Here is a 19,566-nt window from a genome sequence, read left to right on the forward strand (position 1 = left end):
GATTTGTAGGTCAAAACTCTAAGAGGTAATCACTGGAAGCTGACAGCCCTGAACCGTGATCTGTGCCGTGCGCACATATACTGATGCAGATACACACAGAAAAAACACACAAGAATTACAGAGTAGATCTAAACCTGCTCGTACACATTTTAGCCATCTCTATGGAAGCCCATTTCTGCCACTAAATAAAAACAAAAAAAAGCTAGTATCCATAACTCGAAATTTCGAGTTATTATCTCGAAATTTCGAGTTATTATCTCGAAATTTCGAGTTAATAAATCAAAATTTTGAGTTAATATGTCGAAATTTCGAGAAAGAAACTCAAAATTTCGAGATAACTCGAAATTTTGAGTTATGGATCCTTTTTTTTTTTAGTGGCGGAAATGGGCTTCCATACATCTCAAAGTGGAAAATGAGATGTAATGATTTATGTTAATGATGCTTTCTTCAAACATATGCAAACTGACAGACTGCTCGTATTCTTTTATTTTGTACATTTCAAACACAAACGACTTTAACTTTGTTGAACTTGTTAAAACCCCTTTGACGTGTTTTGCTGGAGAGTTGCTATATCGTACTATATAATGTAGGACTGATGGTGTGGTCCTTCATATGTCTGTCATTGCTTTCATCAGTTCCAGTCAACATTTCACATGAATGACATAAAGGTTATTTGACCCACCCTAAAGCAGAATGAAAGAGCGTCCCTATTGGTCCAGTTGTGACAATCAAACTATCACAAAATGTTTTACATGGATTGTTTTTGGTAATTTTTTCTGGGTGTCGTTGATGATGCTGAACAACAACAGCAAACAATCGAATGAATATCAAATCATCACATATTGTCAAAATAATCATCTCTGACTGCCGGCAGACACAAAAACAATGATACGCTGATTAGCTGTAATTCTAACAATGTCGGTCATATATGTACATTTTAAAGTACCATACATTATTTTTCTCTGGAGGATTTACTACTTTTGACTGATAGAAAGTAGTAAACACCACATCAATTTGTACCACCTTTTTTTAAGCTAATAAACTGTGATGTATGTGAAGCTGGGAGTGTATTGCATGTAAAACAATATGGAGTTACATATAAATATGCTGCCTGTATCTAACAGGCCAGAGCGAAACTGATGATACTGATGACATGAGCTGAAGTGCTTCACAGTTATCGCTGTTAGACCATGAGCATTAACTCAAGTGCACCTGTTCATTGTTGCAAAACTGCGACCAGTTTGAAGACTAGTAAAAGACTTGCAGGAGTATTTGTATATATTAGTGCATTATTGTAAATCTGTAACATATTGTATTGTTTACACAGTTTAGTCTGTTACTGTTACTGTCTTGGAGCAACTGTAACCCACATCATTTTCTTAGGGAGTAATAAAGTATTCTGAGTCTGATTCTGAAGACAACGCCATCCCATTCAATGTTTTAACTCCTTTCAATAGTTTTTTGTTTTGCCAAACCACAGAGACGGACAAACAAATAGTCGAGATAATCCTGGGTCAACTGCTCTTCAACCAATTGACAGGTTGGCTCAGCAGGAGTTTGATGGGACCAAAGTCTAATGTTACTCCTAATGTTATTAGTGTGAAACAAATATAAATACACAGCAAAAGGTAAACTGTCTAAGAAGAGCATAATCCGGGCTCATGTAAAATGCAATTTCTGATACAGTCACACTCAAAGCTTCACATACCAAAGTCAGCTGACCATATATACGTGATATACCTGTGCTGGTTATTGAGCTGACAGTCACACTGCTGCAAAGTTTCTCTTTGTCCACTTTAGCATCGTGCACTTATGTTTTCTATACTGCACAGAGAAAATAACTTTACATGTTGACTCTTAATAAAACAACTGTGCAATACTGTCATGATCCTGGGTCCTTTTGACCCAGCGTTTTGTGATTTTGGCTCTGTTCTTCCTCTGTTTAGTGTTTATTCGGTTCTGCCCATGTATTCCTGTGTTAAGTCCGCGTTTCTTAGTCCGTGTCCTTGCATGTGTAAGTTCCTGTTTTATTGTGAAGGTCTCTGTCTTATGTCAGTGTGTTCTATTTACGTTTCCCCTGCCTCGTCAGCTGTTATGTCTTCCAGGTGTGTTCCCTTCCTGTTTCCCATCCCCCGATTCCTGGCGTATGTATTTATAGTGTGTGTGCTACCTCGTCCTCGTTGCTGGTTCGTCTGTGTTATTTGGCGTTTTCGTGTGTGTGAATCTCCTGCTGTCATCCTGTGAATTCTCCCTGCAAGTTGCTTTCTCTCGTGTTCAGGTTTGGTGTTTAGGTTTTAGTTTTCCCAGTGTAGTTTATGTCTAAGTTGGGTTTCTCGCCACACTCTCCTTTTGTTTGTTATCACTCGAGTTTTGTGTCAATAAAGCCCTCTCACTTCACTGCATATCCGCATCTTGGGTCCTTTGTTAAATTCACACGGCTTGCCCCGGCAACCCGTGACAAATACAGTGTTAATAAAAATCATTAACTCGATTGTTACCGCAACAGTGATTTTATGCAAAGTCCAGCTCTGTCTTCTCTTCCCATGCGGAGCTAATCCACGATAAGAAAAGAAAGATTGAAGTTTGAAGGTTTGTTTAAAGGTTGAAAGCTAGACTTCTTTGTATACACACGATAAAAACCCAGCTTCATCTGCTATCAATTTGCTGTCAAGGACATTTGCTAATAATCCAGCACTCAAGAGCAATTTATGCTAAACTTAACAAAGATATTTTGCTTCCTTTAAAATAGTTTTCCAGTGTTTCTCTCAACTCGACAAAGGTTTTAGAAAATTTCCTTGTTAAAAGCTTTAGACTCCCAACAAAGGCACCTCATGTAGAACCTCACCGTTTACAAGACCTTACTCGCAGTGGCCAAGTTCACAGAGCAGTGATTTGTTCATTTTTCCCATTGGATTGTGGGTCTATTGGATGCATCTGACAATGTGAGATTCAGCGTCGGGCACAATTTTAGCAGCAAGCACAGGTTGCAAATATGTGTGACCAGTCTCATAGCAACAGCATGCAAGATGACCAGATCTTCTCTGCAGCATCTGCTCAGTGCCGTCAGCCAAAAATAAAGATGTTCCATGTCATCATTCTTTATTTAAAAATATTCAACATTATCTTGTGCTTGGCAACAGAGCTGGGATTAACTACAAGAAGCTGGTCCAATAGGCTAGATCTTCAAGAAAGCAGAGGTGGGGGACTGTGCATTAGATGTTTTTGACACTGAAATTAATACTTCAACGTACTTATCTGAACAAGGAATGTAAAACAACTAATGAGCACGAAAATTCAATTAATTTCAACTTGCAAAAGCCGAGAAAAAGTCGGCGTTAATACCTCTGACCTCTCATAAGCTTTGGATGTGTTTCTCATGCTGATGACAGTTACTCCTTTATTTCCTTCTGCCGCTGCTCCATCATCCTGTCTTACCTCCACCTACTTGAGGTGAGTGACGAAAATTATGTGCCGCCTACTCAGGGAGCTGATGATGTGTGTGTCAGTGTGCACGTGTGTGCATGAATGCATGTGAGCGTGTGAGAGGTTAGGGTATTAAATGAGCCTGTTAACATCACTCAAACATTCAGGGACAGGTTCGCTCTTCATAAAGCTCTCACCACCCGGTATATTACTCTCTCAACGTATTTAAATCTTTCTGTGAACTGCTGTTAGCTCTGCAGAGCAGTGTGTGTGTGTGTGTGTGTGTGTGTGTGTGTGTGTGTGTGTGATCACAACACCTCACACTGACTGCTTTTCCTTCTAAAAGGGCTGACGTGATAGGTGGTCCTTCCAACATCTCTGTGATTGAGGTGACGAGTGGAGCTCATAGAGAACACAGTGATTACATTAGTCCTCTAAACAGATCATATTGTCTGTGCATAAGACCACAAATCAAATCCATCTCAACACTGAAGGAAGTGTAGGGAGAGCTGGATAGCAGTGATCCATAACATGGATCCGATCACGTGATTAGGTAACTTTAACAAGCCCAGATTACATTTGAAAGGATCAAAGTATATAATAAGCTACATTATAGAGCAAAGGATTACTTTGATTTTATTTATGTTGCTTCTGTAAAATATGCCAATTCATGACTATACAGTTATTGTACTACAGCACTGTTTTATATTTGATTTGACCAACTGTAAATAATAAAAGGAATTATTAATCTTTTAATTCAAAAGCAAACAATATTTATTATTAAAGTAGTCTAAAACCTGTCTAGGAGTATCCAATTTAGTCCAGCCCGGTGTGCAGGTACACCTTGAGCCTGACATCTCACAGGTAGATTAAAAACATTATCTTCAAACAGCCCTAAGGCGTGGATGGCTGCGAACTGAACCTTTTAAATTATTAGCTCAAGCAGCAAATTATGCTGTCTGCACTGTTGTGCTCTAACCACAGTGAACAAATTGAGACTGACAGGTACACTCCGTGTAAGAGATTTTTAAACTGTACTGTGCAAAAGACTTGTGTCACCCATTATTTCTTTATATTCTGCTGAGAAAATTGGGTAGCAATTTGTTGAAACTGGTAAAAGCGTACATGGAAATATAGAGCATAATCCAAAAACAGAGTTTGCACAATTATAAAAAGCCTGAGAGTTAGTTTTTGTTCTTCACTGCAGCCTAGCTGCCTTTTGTTCAGTCCTCTATCAAGATGATCCCACAGCTGCTTCTCAGGAGTCAGAGTGGGTCAGACCTCCAGTCCAGACTCTGGGGAGGCCAATCCATGACTGATGTGTTCCATGGTGTGTTTTTCTATCGAGGCATGTTTTTGTTACATTGGTGGTGTTTGGGATCATTGACACAGCCTCCACCATGTTTCACAGATGGCTGCAGACTCCCTTCCGCTGAGACCATTTCTGATGAGGCTTCAGTGAACAGTAGATGAATCAACTGAAGTAAGTGATGCAGATCCTCTCAGGTCCTGAGTCAGCTCTCGGTTTATTTCAGATACAGTTCATCTCAGTGTTTGTAAGGACACACTTCATGTCAAGTTTTAAACCAACAGGCATTTGGCGCACAAACGGCCATCAAACTGCGTTATCGTTGGTATTTTTGGTAGACTCGACTAGAGAAATGGAAACAAACTATATTTTTTTTGAGGAAGGCTTTTCGTAAGAAAGAGCCTAAAGGCACAAGTTAAAACTGGTTCTTTGCCAAGTTTGTTACATGTAGACACAACACTGGTTCATCCCTTCTTTTAGATGCCTTTATATGCTTCAGTGATATACTGTAAGCCAGTGTTACGTGGTCAGGTAAAAGGAGTGGACTGAAGATAAGTGAAAAAATTAAAGATTAAACCCACCAAACCTATTTATTCATTTAGTCTTAAAATTCAACATTTAAATGCTTCTAATAAAAATTCACTGGCATGTCTATTCCTTAATACGTTCAAGCCAAAGGAAAAACATTAACTATTAGACAAGCAGTTTGATTTAATAACTAAAGCTTATGGAAAATAGCATAAGATGCCCTGCGTGTCCTTAAGTCAAAGCAGTAAGCAGAGGCGAGAGAAGGCAGAGTGCCGTCTTGAGATCAGACGATGCAGCTTTTCTTATTTATTCGGTCATTTAGCCAGTCCATCTCTCAGAAACCCACATTCAGGCACTTCATTAAGATAATTCATCATCACAATGAATCCATAATGAGGTAGACTTCATAACACACACAATTTGATGCCGTACCATGTGCCCGTCTATTGTAGGCGGGTCCCAGGTGTCGCTGTGTTTTGTTAATTAAGAGCCGAGGTCCATGAAGACTTCAGGCTTCATTGTTTATTCTCATAATAATTGAACCCTCTGCCTTGTTTCATTTCAATCGCTCTGTTAATGCTTTCACCATCACTTAAAATCAACCCTCCATACCCTGCCGATAAGATGCCCCCTGCTGTCACCTCATGCCCACCTCACACACGGTTACCATTAACCCCACATTTGTCTTTATTTCACTTTCTCCTCCACAGTTCTTTAATTACCAGCCTCCCTCTGCCTCCCTTTTATTCACTTCTAACAATTAACCCCTTTCTCCTCCTTCAGCCGTCTGCTTCTCATTCATATGCTCTTACAAATTGCACCTATCTGTCTCACTGTCACTCTCCTAATCCCCTCTTTCTAGCTGTCTATTTCTCGTCCTCCTTCCCACTAGTCTCGCTCTATTTTTCCGTCTCTCTCAAATACCATTACTCAATTAACCCCCTTGGTTCCTGGCTAAGGGTCAACATATGTATCAGGCCTGGATCCAATCTGTGCCTCTGACAAATGAAGGGTCCACACACACATACATGCTAGCACACTAAGGTGTGACTTAAAAATGATTGGATTCATTAGAGGAAAGAAAGAGGTAAGGGGCGAAGGGAAGGGAGTGAGAGGAAAGGGAGGGGACCAAAGCTCCATAAATACTGCTAGAAAAATCAGGACAGGGTAAAGAATAATAAGCATTAGAGAAATAACAGAGATAAAATCTGTATCATCGAGACCACACCATATATTGACAGGTAGTGTTGGGCAGAGTAAGAGTGAAAGAGAAAAATGATGAGGACAAATTGTGGAGAGGCTGAAAAGCAGCACAAAGAGCTGGGAAAAAGTAGACATGTGAGAGGAAGCATGTAGGTTCATTATAAGGAAATCCAACTGTCCAACTCCTCTTTATCCTGTCATAATGAGCAACCTCTCAATGTAACAGAGAGATAATGATACATGAGCCAAGCCTGAGTGACCTTTAGCTGGGAAAATTTCCATTAATTGGGAAAAATTGAGGCCAGCAGTTTATTGTAAAGTTTAAAGCTATTGTAGTAGACTCTGGAGTTTATTTTAATTACTTTGCAATTTATTTTCATCAAATTTAAGCTAAAATCACTGCAAAGAAAGTGCAGAATCAACAGCACACACAAGTATTTGCACGAGTATTAACCTCTCAAGTACTGCAAACAGGGCCTGGCTTTAAATCACACAACACAGTCACATGGCTATTGTACTATTTTACCCATTGATTTGTAACTGCAACGGTTGTGTTTGAACTGGACGGCACCGTCGAGTAAAGTGTTTGATCCGGCCTCTCGTGTGCACACGTGTGCGTTTGTACACATTCACACACACACCCACAGACACAACGATAAGAATGCATACATTTAGCAGATGGCTGGTGGTTAAGAGAGTGTGAATGATAAAATCCGCCCACTATTCCGTTGACTTGTCCATTATTCCACTCCACTGCTTTTGAAAAGTGTGTGCGCGCGTGTGTGTATATACGCATTAGTATGTCTGCGTGCGGAGCCTTCGGCGTGCATGTGTATCTGTGTCTCAGTGAAACGATCTAATCACGTCACTCTTGTCGTAAATGAGCAATATTAAAATTAAACCATTAAATTAAAACATTAAAACAGCCATTTAATTTTTTGTCTGCTCTGCTTTTATTGTTTCTGCCCATCGTGTGTGACAGGCTGTAAGCAATCAAACTAATGAGGCATTACCGACCATTTCAAAACAAGTGATATTGTATTACCCATCTGTGCATTTGATCAAGTGAAGCAGGATGTGCTTGTGACATATGAAGCAGTGCAATGTCAAAGATTTTTTTAGTCATTAGTGCTCTTGATGTGTGTGTGTGTGTGTGTGTGTGTGTGTGTGTGTGTGTGCTGCATTCTAACAGATGCTTTGCTGAGACCACAGACAAAGTTTATAATAAAAACATGCTTCAGGCAGCACTGATCACATTTATTAACATTTGTTTAAATCAAAAGACGCCTGATCTACACTCCGATTATTGGCTACGATTTATTTCCTGGGTACATCTTTGGTATCACACAGTTCAAGACTTTTTGTTTTTAATGTGGATCCATGTTTTTCAGCTGATTAACACGCTTCAGTGCAACACAGAAACTCTGCACGAAGAAGGGGAAATATAAAGAAAGTTTCTTTCAGTCTGATTGATCATTCTAAAATGAATTTTTCTCATGCAGCCCTGGGGTTATATCCTCAGGACCCCTGAAAATGACTGCCTTTAATTAAACCGAAAGGCACCTGCCCTTCTCGAGTCATTTAGCCCCCACCAGCCCAAACTTCTAATATTTTATGTTGATTACAACCAGAGCTCCCGAGCACAGAACACACTGTGTGGGCTGTTACCTGATGAAGACTGAAGCATGAGTGGTGGATATTATGTCTGGCCGGCTGATGGGAAGAAACGGCATTAAGCAGTCAGACTTTGAGACATACAGATGGGCTTCAAATGGTAGTTAATAAAGAAACTACACGTGCATCGGGCCAAAGTTTAATGCAGTTCCATCCAACTGTCAAAACTCATTAGAATTAGCAAATAGTGAGGAAGTGTCCGAGTCTGAGGAAGTGAAATATTGAGGATTCTTAGGTAACGTTATCGGCATATTGCTCAAAATTAAGGTTAAAACTTGAAATGGTGAGTTTCAGTCAAAATCAGTCCAACTAAAAAATAATTAGAAACAAAAATGACTAGACAACAATACCGAGTTATACACACAACATCCACTATGCACAGAAAAGAGCAATAAAAACGGAGCAAAATGCAACTGTAGCGGTGCAAAACAACACAATTTACCCAGAGACAAATGTTCCTTCATTCCTTTTTACAAATCTCAGTGTAATGAGACTGGTGACCTAAACTTGACCAGTCTTGGTCCTTCAGATTTACTCGACAGTAACGATCACTTTTTCTCTGAGCGTCTCAAAAGCATCAGAAACGAGAAGTTGTAACAGATTCTAAAACAAAAGTGTGGGACTCCTCCCCGAGGGAAGCAGCTGGGTCTCTGTGTGGCGCCGTGCTGGATGATTATTCTAACAAACTGGTGCAAAGGGCTGAAAGACTGGTGACAGACAGGTGGACGGGCTGGCCACTTCCTGTTATGCGTCTCCCGTGTTACGTGCACGCCACGTTGTGATTTTGTTAGTAGCAGCATGTTTGAAGGATGTTGCTCAAGGCATTTGTGCTCATAGGTGATTGTAATTATAATCGTGCCGCTGCAGAACCAGAAGATCTGCGCTGTACTTCTTCTGTACGCTTCCATGAAAACATCTACCATCTCCAACTACAGCATCGACTCTCCATAACGTGATCATTTTTTATTCAGTCTGCAGTTTACGCAGTGCCCTTGTATAGTATATCAGAACATTAAAACTCTAATTGCTAAACTTAAGTTCTTGATACAAATGAGCCAATTAAGATCAAAATGTGCGTTTAGCGGCTACGAGACAGAAATTATAGCGCGAGGCTGCTGTACACACACACACACAAAAGTAATTTGGCCGAGCTAATGTATGTGCTGCATTATTTACAGATTGATTGCAGTCATCATTGATTGTGTGGACTCATAATAGCATTTACAGTGGGGCTGGAATATAATCGTTTAGACGTTCATCATTAGAAATCATTTAGTCTAACTTTCAAAAGGCAATTAGCTGTGGGGCTCCTTAATGCTGAGCGTGGTTCAAAAAGTTCACAAGCAGTTGTGTTTCTCCTCACATCAGGAAACTCCAGGTTATCTATCGCATCATACATCTGTGTGTCTCTGCAGCCTGCAGTGAGTAATGGGCCGAGCCATCTCTGAGGTAGACCAGCAGAAAGGATAAATAATTGTAGGCGATCTGGATAATCAGATGGACTCAGAGGTTTATGTTTAACAGCTGTTGTTATTATTTGTAATTTACATTTACAAAGATCTGTACGTAGAAAACCATCTCAGGTTTGACTTTCTTCTTCATCAACCCGTCACCATCTTTCCCACTGCTGCACACGCCTCCCCCTCTTTTCCCTTTCCCCTCCTCCTTTTCCCCCTTCTCGTCAGCTTAGCTCTTTCATTTTGAGGAAGAAAACACAAGCCAGTTAGAATAAGGCAATTATGACCCTGCTGGAAAGGTTATTATGCATAATGCCCTGTAATCCTCCTCTACAGTTTTCATCAGAAACGACATGAACATTAAGACCTTGCAGTATATACGTGCTGACAGAAATGGCTTCCAGCCCCATTTTCTGAAATCACAGACAAAGCCACAGTTAAAGCATTGATTGGTAAAGATGATGTAGTTGCAATGTGATTATTCATAGCTGCTTGTGCTGCTGTGACAAGATAATGAAGACAATAGACACCAGACAGTCTGGCAGCATTTGCCTGGAATCGTGTCGTTAAGGTAGTTTTGTGAATTTCTCTTTGCGTGTCGTGTTGGTCGACGTGTCAACATTAATTAAACCGTGACCCCGATCAAAACAGACTTGAGAGGGATTAAAAAAATGTGCAGTGTGATATGACACAGTGAGAAGCCGTTATTTGTGTGGGCGGACGCTGACGCAGTCCAGACAGCCTTTTAATCCCATACACCGCAACAAAAACTTGATGCTTAAAACAAGCAGACAGACGTGCAACAAACCTCATTGTTCACATTGCACCTCTGTCTTCAGCTTAATGATCCCATTATTATTGTGTTAGGCACTAATTAATGATGATTTTTGTAACTATGCCAGCAGCAGGAAGTCTTGCAGGAATTGTTTCTCCACTAACTTTTAATTTGAATTTATTGAAGAATTAATTCCCCATTTCTGTGATTTATTTGTTCTGGTTTTAAGACCAGTTTTACTTTTTAGGATATTCAGCATCTGGGTTTCAAGTGTCACCTCTCTGTGCCCTTCTCTAAAAAGCCTCCATTTACAGCAGAGAGATATTGCTCATCAGATTTGGTCTGCGAGTGGCTGCTCTGTTATCTCGAGCCAGCAGGGCTGCCGGGCTTGACCCCAGGTCGTCTAAGGAAAGCCTTTTCTACTCAACAAATGTGTTTCACATTGACATTTGCTTTGATTATAGATTGGTTAGATGTTCTTAACTAGTGAAAACACATTTCTAATATATCTGGTAAAGGTATCTGTACTGGTACCACACCTAGCAAATGATCTTGGATATGTGGAATATCATTACTGAACTGGATGAAGTGTTAAAGCTAAAGTGGACCTTTCTTCTATCACTTCCAGCCCGTCCTAATCATATTTATCAACACATCTGTGAGGAAAGCAGAGTTCAAATATATTTCTCTGTCCAAGTCTGATGTCAGCTTTCGAAGGTTAAGTGAATGAACCAAAAGGCCAACTACACACACAAAAACAGTGCTTATGCAACCTTTGCCCCCTCAGCCCCCCACATAAACTGGCTGCTGGTGAGAATAATATTGACCTTCCACTAAAGAAAGCATTGCCGATTATTGCTTTCAGACGCTTGTGCCCAGTAAATGCACAAGTGTCATTTACTGGGCACCATTTTTATGTTTTTTTACAGCCTAATCATTTAAAGTCTTCAGGAAATAACACAGTTTATTCTGAAAAATGTAATCTTTCTAGCTATACTAAATCAGTATATATAAAATACAACAGAAAAGAGGTTTAGCATGATGAAGCCAAGTGAATCCTTAGCCTGTATCCGCTCCTCTCATTTCTATGTGCAAACGTGAGATGAATACTTTTATATAACATGACCTTCAAACAATGAATGCAACTTGTTTACAGGTCCAAGTCTTTGTCATCCAGCATGACGACACTGTAGCGCCAAACTGGAAAGCAAGCCTCCAGGTTTAACTGACTCCAGCTGGTCCACATCGTGGTACAACGTAGGGCTGGGCGATATGGCCTAAAATCCATATCGCGATATAATTTGAAGCATGTGCGGTAACGATATATATCGCGATATATTCTTTTCTTCTGTATAACGCATTTTCCGCACTATAAGGCGCACTTAAAATCCTTTAATTTTCTCAAAAATCGAGTGTGCCTTATGTATGATTTCTGGTTGTGTTTACTGACCTCAAACCGATTTTGGAGTGCAGAAATCTGTTAAAAAATGTTTTGATGGATTTTTAGAGCATTACGGCTGCTTCAGGTCCCAAAGTCAAACGAACACAGAGTTAAAAACGGTCCAAATTCTTTCATCTTTAATAAAATGATCAGCGTTGCTGCTTTACCAGGTGTAACAATTAAGTTTAACATCCAGGCATCCATGAAAACAGAATTTATTAAATTTAACGGAGTTAGAAGTTAACAGGAAGTTAACTCGCTAGTTTCCACCTAAACATGATATACCATGTTCTGACTGAGAGATTTTTGAAACTAATTCAAACGTACAGCTCTGCTACCACTTCCAACATAAACGAAGACAGAAAACTAAACAGCAGTGGCATTTGCAGGGTTACTGAAGTTGGACTAGCTGGTATATAATGTTGTGCTACGTGATTGCTAGCGACACAGCTATGTTAGCATAACATTAGCACAGTGAAGCTGGAGGATGAATGCTAACTTTTTTCCACTCGATAAAAGTTAACGTGAGGGATTCTGGTGGTCAGGGACAAATGCAATCGCATAGCAGGATGCTGTACACGGGCCAAACTTCAGTCAGGAGAACAAACTGAGATCATTCATCTACAATATGAGGTTAGTCATTAATATACTGCAACAACACGGGAACAGAACAGCTGCGGGAGAATTCAACATTAATGAATCAATGTTACGGAAGTGGAGGAAGCGCAGTTTTTGGCTTTCCCCATATTTCAAAGTGCTTCATCTCTTTGCTGTGACTGTCACCCGCCATAATTTGCAGATTTTTTAGCCGCTGCGATGCTTTCGACCAAAACAGGCGCAGCTTGATGACATCATCAACATGCGCTATCGCGATAGAGCGGTATAGTCAAAATCTCCATCGTTGGCCAAATTTATATAGTTTCTATCGTATATCGTTTATATCGCCCACCCCTAGTATAACGGTTCATCTAGAAGTGCTAAATACAGATTAATGCCAGGCTGTGTCCATATGTCTTTAGGTTGTGTGCATAAATGCTCTTCTTAGTCCTTCAAAAGGTTATACAAGTCATAAAATGTCCTTCCTGTCCACTATAGATGACTCAGATGTCATTTTCTTTATGCAGCCAGACATTCACCATTATATAGTGATCACTGGCGAGTTGTCTTGTGTGAGCATTGACAGGTGTATCCCGCAGTCCTTGAGAAGGGTGGAATGGCCATAAACCTCTTCTTTCCTTAGGACCTCAGATATCAACCAGCAGCCAGACTGAGAGTTATATTTGATGAGGCTACGGCCTCATTGGTAAATTGCAGTACGCTGACACATATATCAGTCTACACTGACAGTCAACATATATTAACTAAGCGCCCTTCATATATGTGCATATGTTATGAACGCAAGCAGTCGATTTATCAGCTTGCAAAATTATACGACATGCTGTGTTATAACATCTGCAGATATTTAGAGTGCTAGTCGTCTATGTAATAAATATCCTCCTTTCTGTTTTGATAGGGTAAAAGGGTACACGCTCATGAGGGGGTTTGAATGGGGATCCATTACAAAAGACACAATAATAAGCATGATAGGATGTGTGTTTCAGGGTGTGGGGAGTGGTTTCTCTGATCTTAAATCTTATTTGTCAGGGAAGCTAAATGTAGAGTGTGTGTGCATTCACCACGTGTACGTGACATTAATGTCCCAGAACAAACATCAATATCATATGAGGCAACAGTGTTTCTCCCCCATCCATCCATTACCAGCTAACCTTTTAAACACACCCTAGGCCATGTAAGACTGTTTCTGCATACCTCCGAGATGGAAAAAATACATTAGGAATTACACTTCCAGCAACATAGAAAATGCTGATGGGAATCCATATTTTCTGCTTACTTTTCATTTCCTTTGGCACAAAGCTGTGAGTGTGCTTGAAAAACAACGTGCAGGGGAGGCATTAGGGTAATGGAGAAAAAAGGCTGGAGTGAGAGGGTGTTGGATGGGGGACTAAAGGTGCATTTACCAACAATGCACAACAGCCCACATCATTTATTTTATCTGGTATAGTATAATTTTCCTAAGAGGTGGATCCTGGGGGAGCGCCGTGTAAACGAGACTGTTCCCTATCAAGCTGTAGAATAATGAAAAAATACAACAGTAAAATATTTTCTATGTTAATGCAAAGATAACGTGTCATCTGTATCCAAACACAGCAGCAGCATTAACTTGTAGGCTGAGTTTCCTTTTCTAAATTAGACAGACTCTATATTCCTCCTACAATGTTTCATATACGGTGTTTGTTTTGTCATAAAACTGTGATGGTTCACTACACCTAATTAAGCCAGATAAATACCATCAGGCGTTTTATTTCCAGATACCTGGACTGGGAGGAAAATAATGCTAAATGAATTACACTCAGTTGTAGCATGCTAGCAGACTGAGCCTTAAAAGCTGGACAGATGTGCCAACTTTAAATTTTATTGTTTTTTTTTAACTCAGCTTCTATTTTACATAAAAATCCTGTGAGACTAACAGGATCCAAAGTCCTCACAGAGAGAAACTGTTTTTCTTGAACATGAGGTTCGAGTAACAGTCCCACAAGCCAAACAAGCTCAACTCCTTCAGTTCCCAGCTCCCTTCACCTCTTCTGTCCACTTCCTGGTTCAGAGATTACTGCCACGTTAGGCACCAACCACCATGTGGCCACAGAAAAGTGTAGAACGCTTTCAAAGCTGAGCTGGATGTGGAAATTAAAGATCTCACAAACTGGGGCCTCCAAACATACACACGCCACAAGTTTGGGTACGCCAGGTCTGTCCAGCATCCAGGACGCTGGAGCCCACAGTAAAGGCACCTTCAAACACCCCACCCTGAGACTCCAAACAGGCAGGATCCATTTAACCATTTAACCGTCACTCAGCACGTGAGCACAAGCGACAGCCAGGACTTGTTCCCTAACCTAAAGCTGCAGAGAAGGAACCTTTTCATCTGCTGGGAACACCCCAACATCTCACTGGGCCAAGCGCAGAGTGGTGCAGAGTCCAGGCTCTCTCTGCGAGACTGGTTTCAGGTCAAAGGCTGTGCGCTGAGGCGAGCCCGACCACATCTAGAGAGTTCCTCTTGACCACAAACACTCGCTCAGGCTCCTTTCTCACCACAGAGGTGACGCTCCATAATCCTACAGCCAGATTCATCAACCCCTGACGCCATCACTGCGGCGGAGGCGTTTGCGATCACGATACGGTGGCAATTTACGGAGGGAAACAGTATCTGAGTATATTTCAGCCACTTTTTTTAAAACTGTACTCCTGACCTCTTTCTTCAGCGGACCTCAAATATCTTTTCTTTTCTTTGTGGTTTTAAACCTAAAGCCAGGCAGTCTGAGTCTGCCTACAGTAAAACACTCATCTGGGATTAGGAGCCATTTATTCATCTCAGCTCAGTAATACTATGACAGCCTCGCTTCAGAATCCAATGAATATCTCACACTTTCATTTCATATGCAATCTCTGGTGCTCAGGAGTGTGTATCGCCGAGTATGATTCTGTACAGTTTATTTGTTTGTGTGTCTGTGTGTATGTGCCTTTTGGGGGGCATTAGTGTTTTGCAATGTTTTCATCCCAGCTCTGAAATATATATTTTCTAGAAATCGCGCAAATTTATACTTTACGTTTCGATGCGTTTCGCTGTCGTATTTGATGCCCTAAAATATGTCTTTGGCAGTTTGACTGCATTCGAAGTCTGTTACCTACAAGCGTCGCTATCCTATTTGAGCGAATATGAGAGAAGAGAGCATCGAGGGAAAAGCTGAATAAAAATACAGCAGTCGTCAGATGTATTGTGCATCTTTAGGGACCGCCGTCACCAAGACATTCATTTACTTTCAGTCATTAAAAGTCCAGCTCTGACACAGAAACCTGCTCGACTCGCTCCAACTTGCTATTCAAATGATTAAACACTTATCTAATCATTTCCCTTCCACTCACATTTTGATATCAAACATTAACTCAATGCTTCTCTCTAACTGCAGAATGAAAGACAACACTGAAACTGCTATAACCCTGAGCTCTCTCAGGAAACAGAATTCAAAGATCTTAATGTTACAAGTCAACGCAAAAAGGCTAAACACGTGAAAGAAAAAAAATCTAAACAAAACAAAAAATGCCAAATAATTCAGTCTCGGGAGCTAAAGTCCAGACAAAATCAAAGACACACCATCACAACTGTTTCTAACGTAGAGGAACTAATCTTCGCAGAAACTCTACACTGTGACACCGGCACATTAAGCATCACAAACAAGCAGCCAAAAGCAGGACCAGTGCATGATGCTCTGCAAATCTCACCAAAACCATGGCAACAGGCTCTCAGAACAATAATCTTCTCGGTCAGTTGCTGCTTTACGGACTCTTTTATTGCTCCTGTCATTGCGGCCGTGCACTGCGGCTCTGTGTGTCATGTAACTGCACAGTTTTCACACAAGAGCTCATCACGACGTTTCACTCAGCGTGGAGGAACAATCCAGGCTTTATGAAATTCTAAAATGTCAGGTGTGAATATCAATTCTTAGCAACAGACACAGTCACGAGTAACATTTCTTCAGGTCAGTCTTGGGCCACTTCATGCACGTAACCATGCACCAAAGCTGTCGGCACGCACACTGACCAATCAAGCCAAAAACCTTTAGCTAGATTCTCAAAAACAAAACTATCCTTTTAAATGTAAAATAAGTGATTATTTTGACATGAACAGAGGCACAAAGGCCCGAGTCTTAACAAACAGCAGTTCTTCCCACAGATTCTTACAGCCTCGAGAGAAATTGCTAACTACAGCAACTTTGTTCTTAATTAGTTCAGTGAATTTCCAACAAATCCTGCAGTATTTATACGTGCTTAAAGGCATACAGTATGATCCAAGGACAGGGAAACACACTGTATCTGTACAATTTCTAGCCAGCAGGTTCTTCAACTTTTTTAGCAGTGACCTAAATGAAAAATTCAGTTATCCATAGGACACAAGCTCATTAAAACATGTTGACACTGTTTTAATGTGCGGAGCCACCAAGAGAAGGGCTCCGGATTCATTTAAGGCTCCGAGCAATCATCAAACAGCCCTTACTCTAGGGGATGGGACTGATCACATTGTATAATGCCAGATCTTTTAAAAAAGTATGAAAAACGTCAGTTTCCAAAGGGGTTAAATGACAAATGACATTCTTCAGGGGAAAAATAAGAATAAACAGGAATATATGGATTACGTTTGCCTCAAGTCTCCAAACGTGAATTACTAATGATGCTGCCTGACGCTGAAGGCGAGTTAAAACCTTTACCTCTGAGTTTTGCTTAAGAGGCATTATTGTATCAAGGGAGTGGCTTATATGCCACTGCAGCTCAATACTCTGCACACACATACAATGGCACACAATATACAAGACAAAGATCTCTACTTCAGCCTTTGTAACACTTTTGAGCAGACACACAGTATCATGTGCTCACTTCTCTGCGTAATCAGCATAAAACTGTTGTATCAACTGCAGTCAGCATTCTTTTACTTGCTTTTGCATTTGGCACACGCTCGCGCTCCGCGTGAGCTAGCATCAAACCAAAGAGCGAAGAGAAATACACGGGACTGTCATGCACTGTTGCACTGCGCAAACCAAAGTGTGTCCTATAGCTTTAGGGATACAGACGGTCGACCCAAAGGCAGGTTGGACAATGACACCTCTGTACATTTCCAAAAAACAAATTGCGGTGCAGACTTTCAGGTATAAAAGTATTAACTGTTTTGAAACTGCTCGTTTCAGAGGGTCAAAAGTGATTCGACAGCTTACTGGTGCAGTTTTATGGTGAGGCCAGATTACCACAACTAAGGTGGATGATGATTTCAGAAGGCTTCCTTTATGAAAGAAAAAGCCTTTACCGACCTCTAACCAAGTCAAGAACACTCTCAATGAGGTGGCAGTCTGTATTCAAGAGGCACCTTCATGAATGGAAATAGAGACAGTTTAACACAAAGTGCAAACCACTGGTTACACACAACAAGAAGAAAGCCAGACTTTGGCAGAAAACATTTAAAACCTGTCTGTGCAATCCTGCAAAATCGTTTGTTATGGCCTGCCAGTGCAACCGTGCCACTAGTGTTATTAATGTTTGACTGCTGATAGACACAGCTGATCGCACAGCGCTTCACAGTGCAAATGGATGAGAGCCCAAAGCAAACGACACCCAAGAGTTTCTGAAGGCAGTGAAATGACACAAGACCACCTGATCTGGACCTGACCGAGCAGACTTTTTAGTTCCTGAAGGGAAAACTGAATTCACAGCAGCAACTGAAGGCGTGGAGAGAAGCTCAAGAGAAGAAGTATAGCATTACATTGGATTTTATTTTTAAATGCACAGCGGTGGTGTACAGAAGCAGATGTACAAAAATTGTGGCAAATATTTATGAGCCAAAGTAAATACTGCGATTTTGTAACTGTGCACAGAACAATAGCTGCCTGGTGCGTGTCTGGGGTGGTCAGTTGCACATGCCAGTGTAATCTGCTGTGCTGGTCCGTCAGGAAACAGGCTATTCCAGTTAAAACTAACTAACACATATTGTTTTCAGAGTTATTAATTAAGAAGCAGGGTTTTTGGTTAAAATCAAATAAAAAACTCAAACCAGTCAGCTGTTCCATAAAAACATACACCAATCTGTATAATCCCATAATCATACTTAAAAAGAAACAATAGAATATATTCTGCAGAGGATGCACTTACCTTGTCTTTGTCTTCCACCAGATCGCTGAGTATGTCGTCGGGGTCTAGAATCCCCCCGTCACAGTATTCAACATGGTGCGTCCGAATGAAGAAATCTCCTTCCTACAACAAAGGACACAAAAATCAGCGAGTTGTGAACAGACTTATCACCACATGATCAATTTACCTACAATTGTTTTTTAACACCTGCACACATTTCTAACAGAACACTTGTTTTGTTTCCCCCCATCAGGAATGACATCAGTTATCACAGAGTCTCAGTCGTGGTATTGTCGGACTGTTAACCACAACAGGCTGGAAAACTATCCAACATTTTCTGTCAGAATCCTAAAATAGTCACACTTCAGTCTGAAGGATACGGACTGCTGTTAAATTACACATCACAGAGCACAGAAATGATGTGGAGTTCATCAGTGTTGCATTCTTACGTTTCTTTAGGGATGTTTTTCTTTAGTTGTTTCAGGACGGCTGCCAAAATCTGATATTAAACCGCAGCTGAATTACTGAGATGTTACAGGTTGTGCCCTCTGTACTGCAGAAGTTAGGATGAATCTTCTCTCTTGTCAATCCAGAAGAGAGATCTTCCTCGTCCATCTTCAGAGGAAGGTCATATTGACGCCCACGCAGTCAAAACTAAAGATGGAGAAGCGGCGTTCAGTTTCCAAGGTCCAAAACCAAGTCTCGGAGAACTGAAGTCTTCTCTGTTCCCAGTGCATTTGTATTAAATGTACTTTTTATTAAACCAACTTTATCTTTCTTGCACTATTACTGCACTGAAAATGTTCATCTGTTTTACATTTGTAAAAAATGTGTTTTTTGTTCTCTCTAAATCATAATTATGCATTTATTCCAAATTCATTTCTAAATTGCAATTTTTTTGATATTTTTATCATAATGCTTTTCATTTCTCACGTATTTATCACTTCTGCAACTTCAAGATTCCAAATAATTGAGAGTTCTCACAGTAAATGTTTTAAATATTGGAAATGATCCCGGTTCGTCCACT

At 40.5% G+C, this 19,566-nt stretch overlaps 1 protein-coding gene across 1 annotated transcript in view; it reads right to left on the reverse strand.

The window, feature by feature from the left end:
• Positions 1 to 19,566, reverse strand: part of LOC102199403 (partitioning defective 3 homolog B-like) — a 213,201-nt gene that overhangs the window by 180,305 nt on the left and 13,330 nt on the right. The window contains exon 2 of the mRNA XM_013913502.1: positions 18,561 to 18,662. Coding sequence (XP_013768956.1) covers positions 18,561 to 18,662 — 102 coding nt within the window. The remainder of the gene's footprint in view (positions 1 to 18,560; positions 18,663 to 19,566) is intronic.

The sequence above is a fragment of the Pundamilia nyererei genome, unplaced genomic scaffold, assembly GCF_000239375.1.
Source record: "Pundamilia nyererei isolate P.nyererei 1_Seehausen unplaced genomic scaffold, PunNye1.0 scaffold00135, whole genome shotgun sequence".
Taxonomy (NCBI): Eukaryota; Metazoa; Chordata; class Actinopteri; order Cichliformes; family Cichlidae; genus Pundamilia; species Pundamilia nyererei.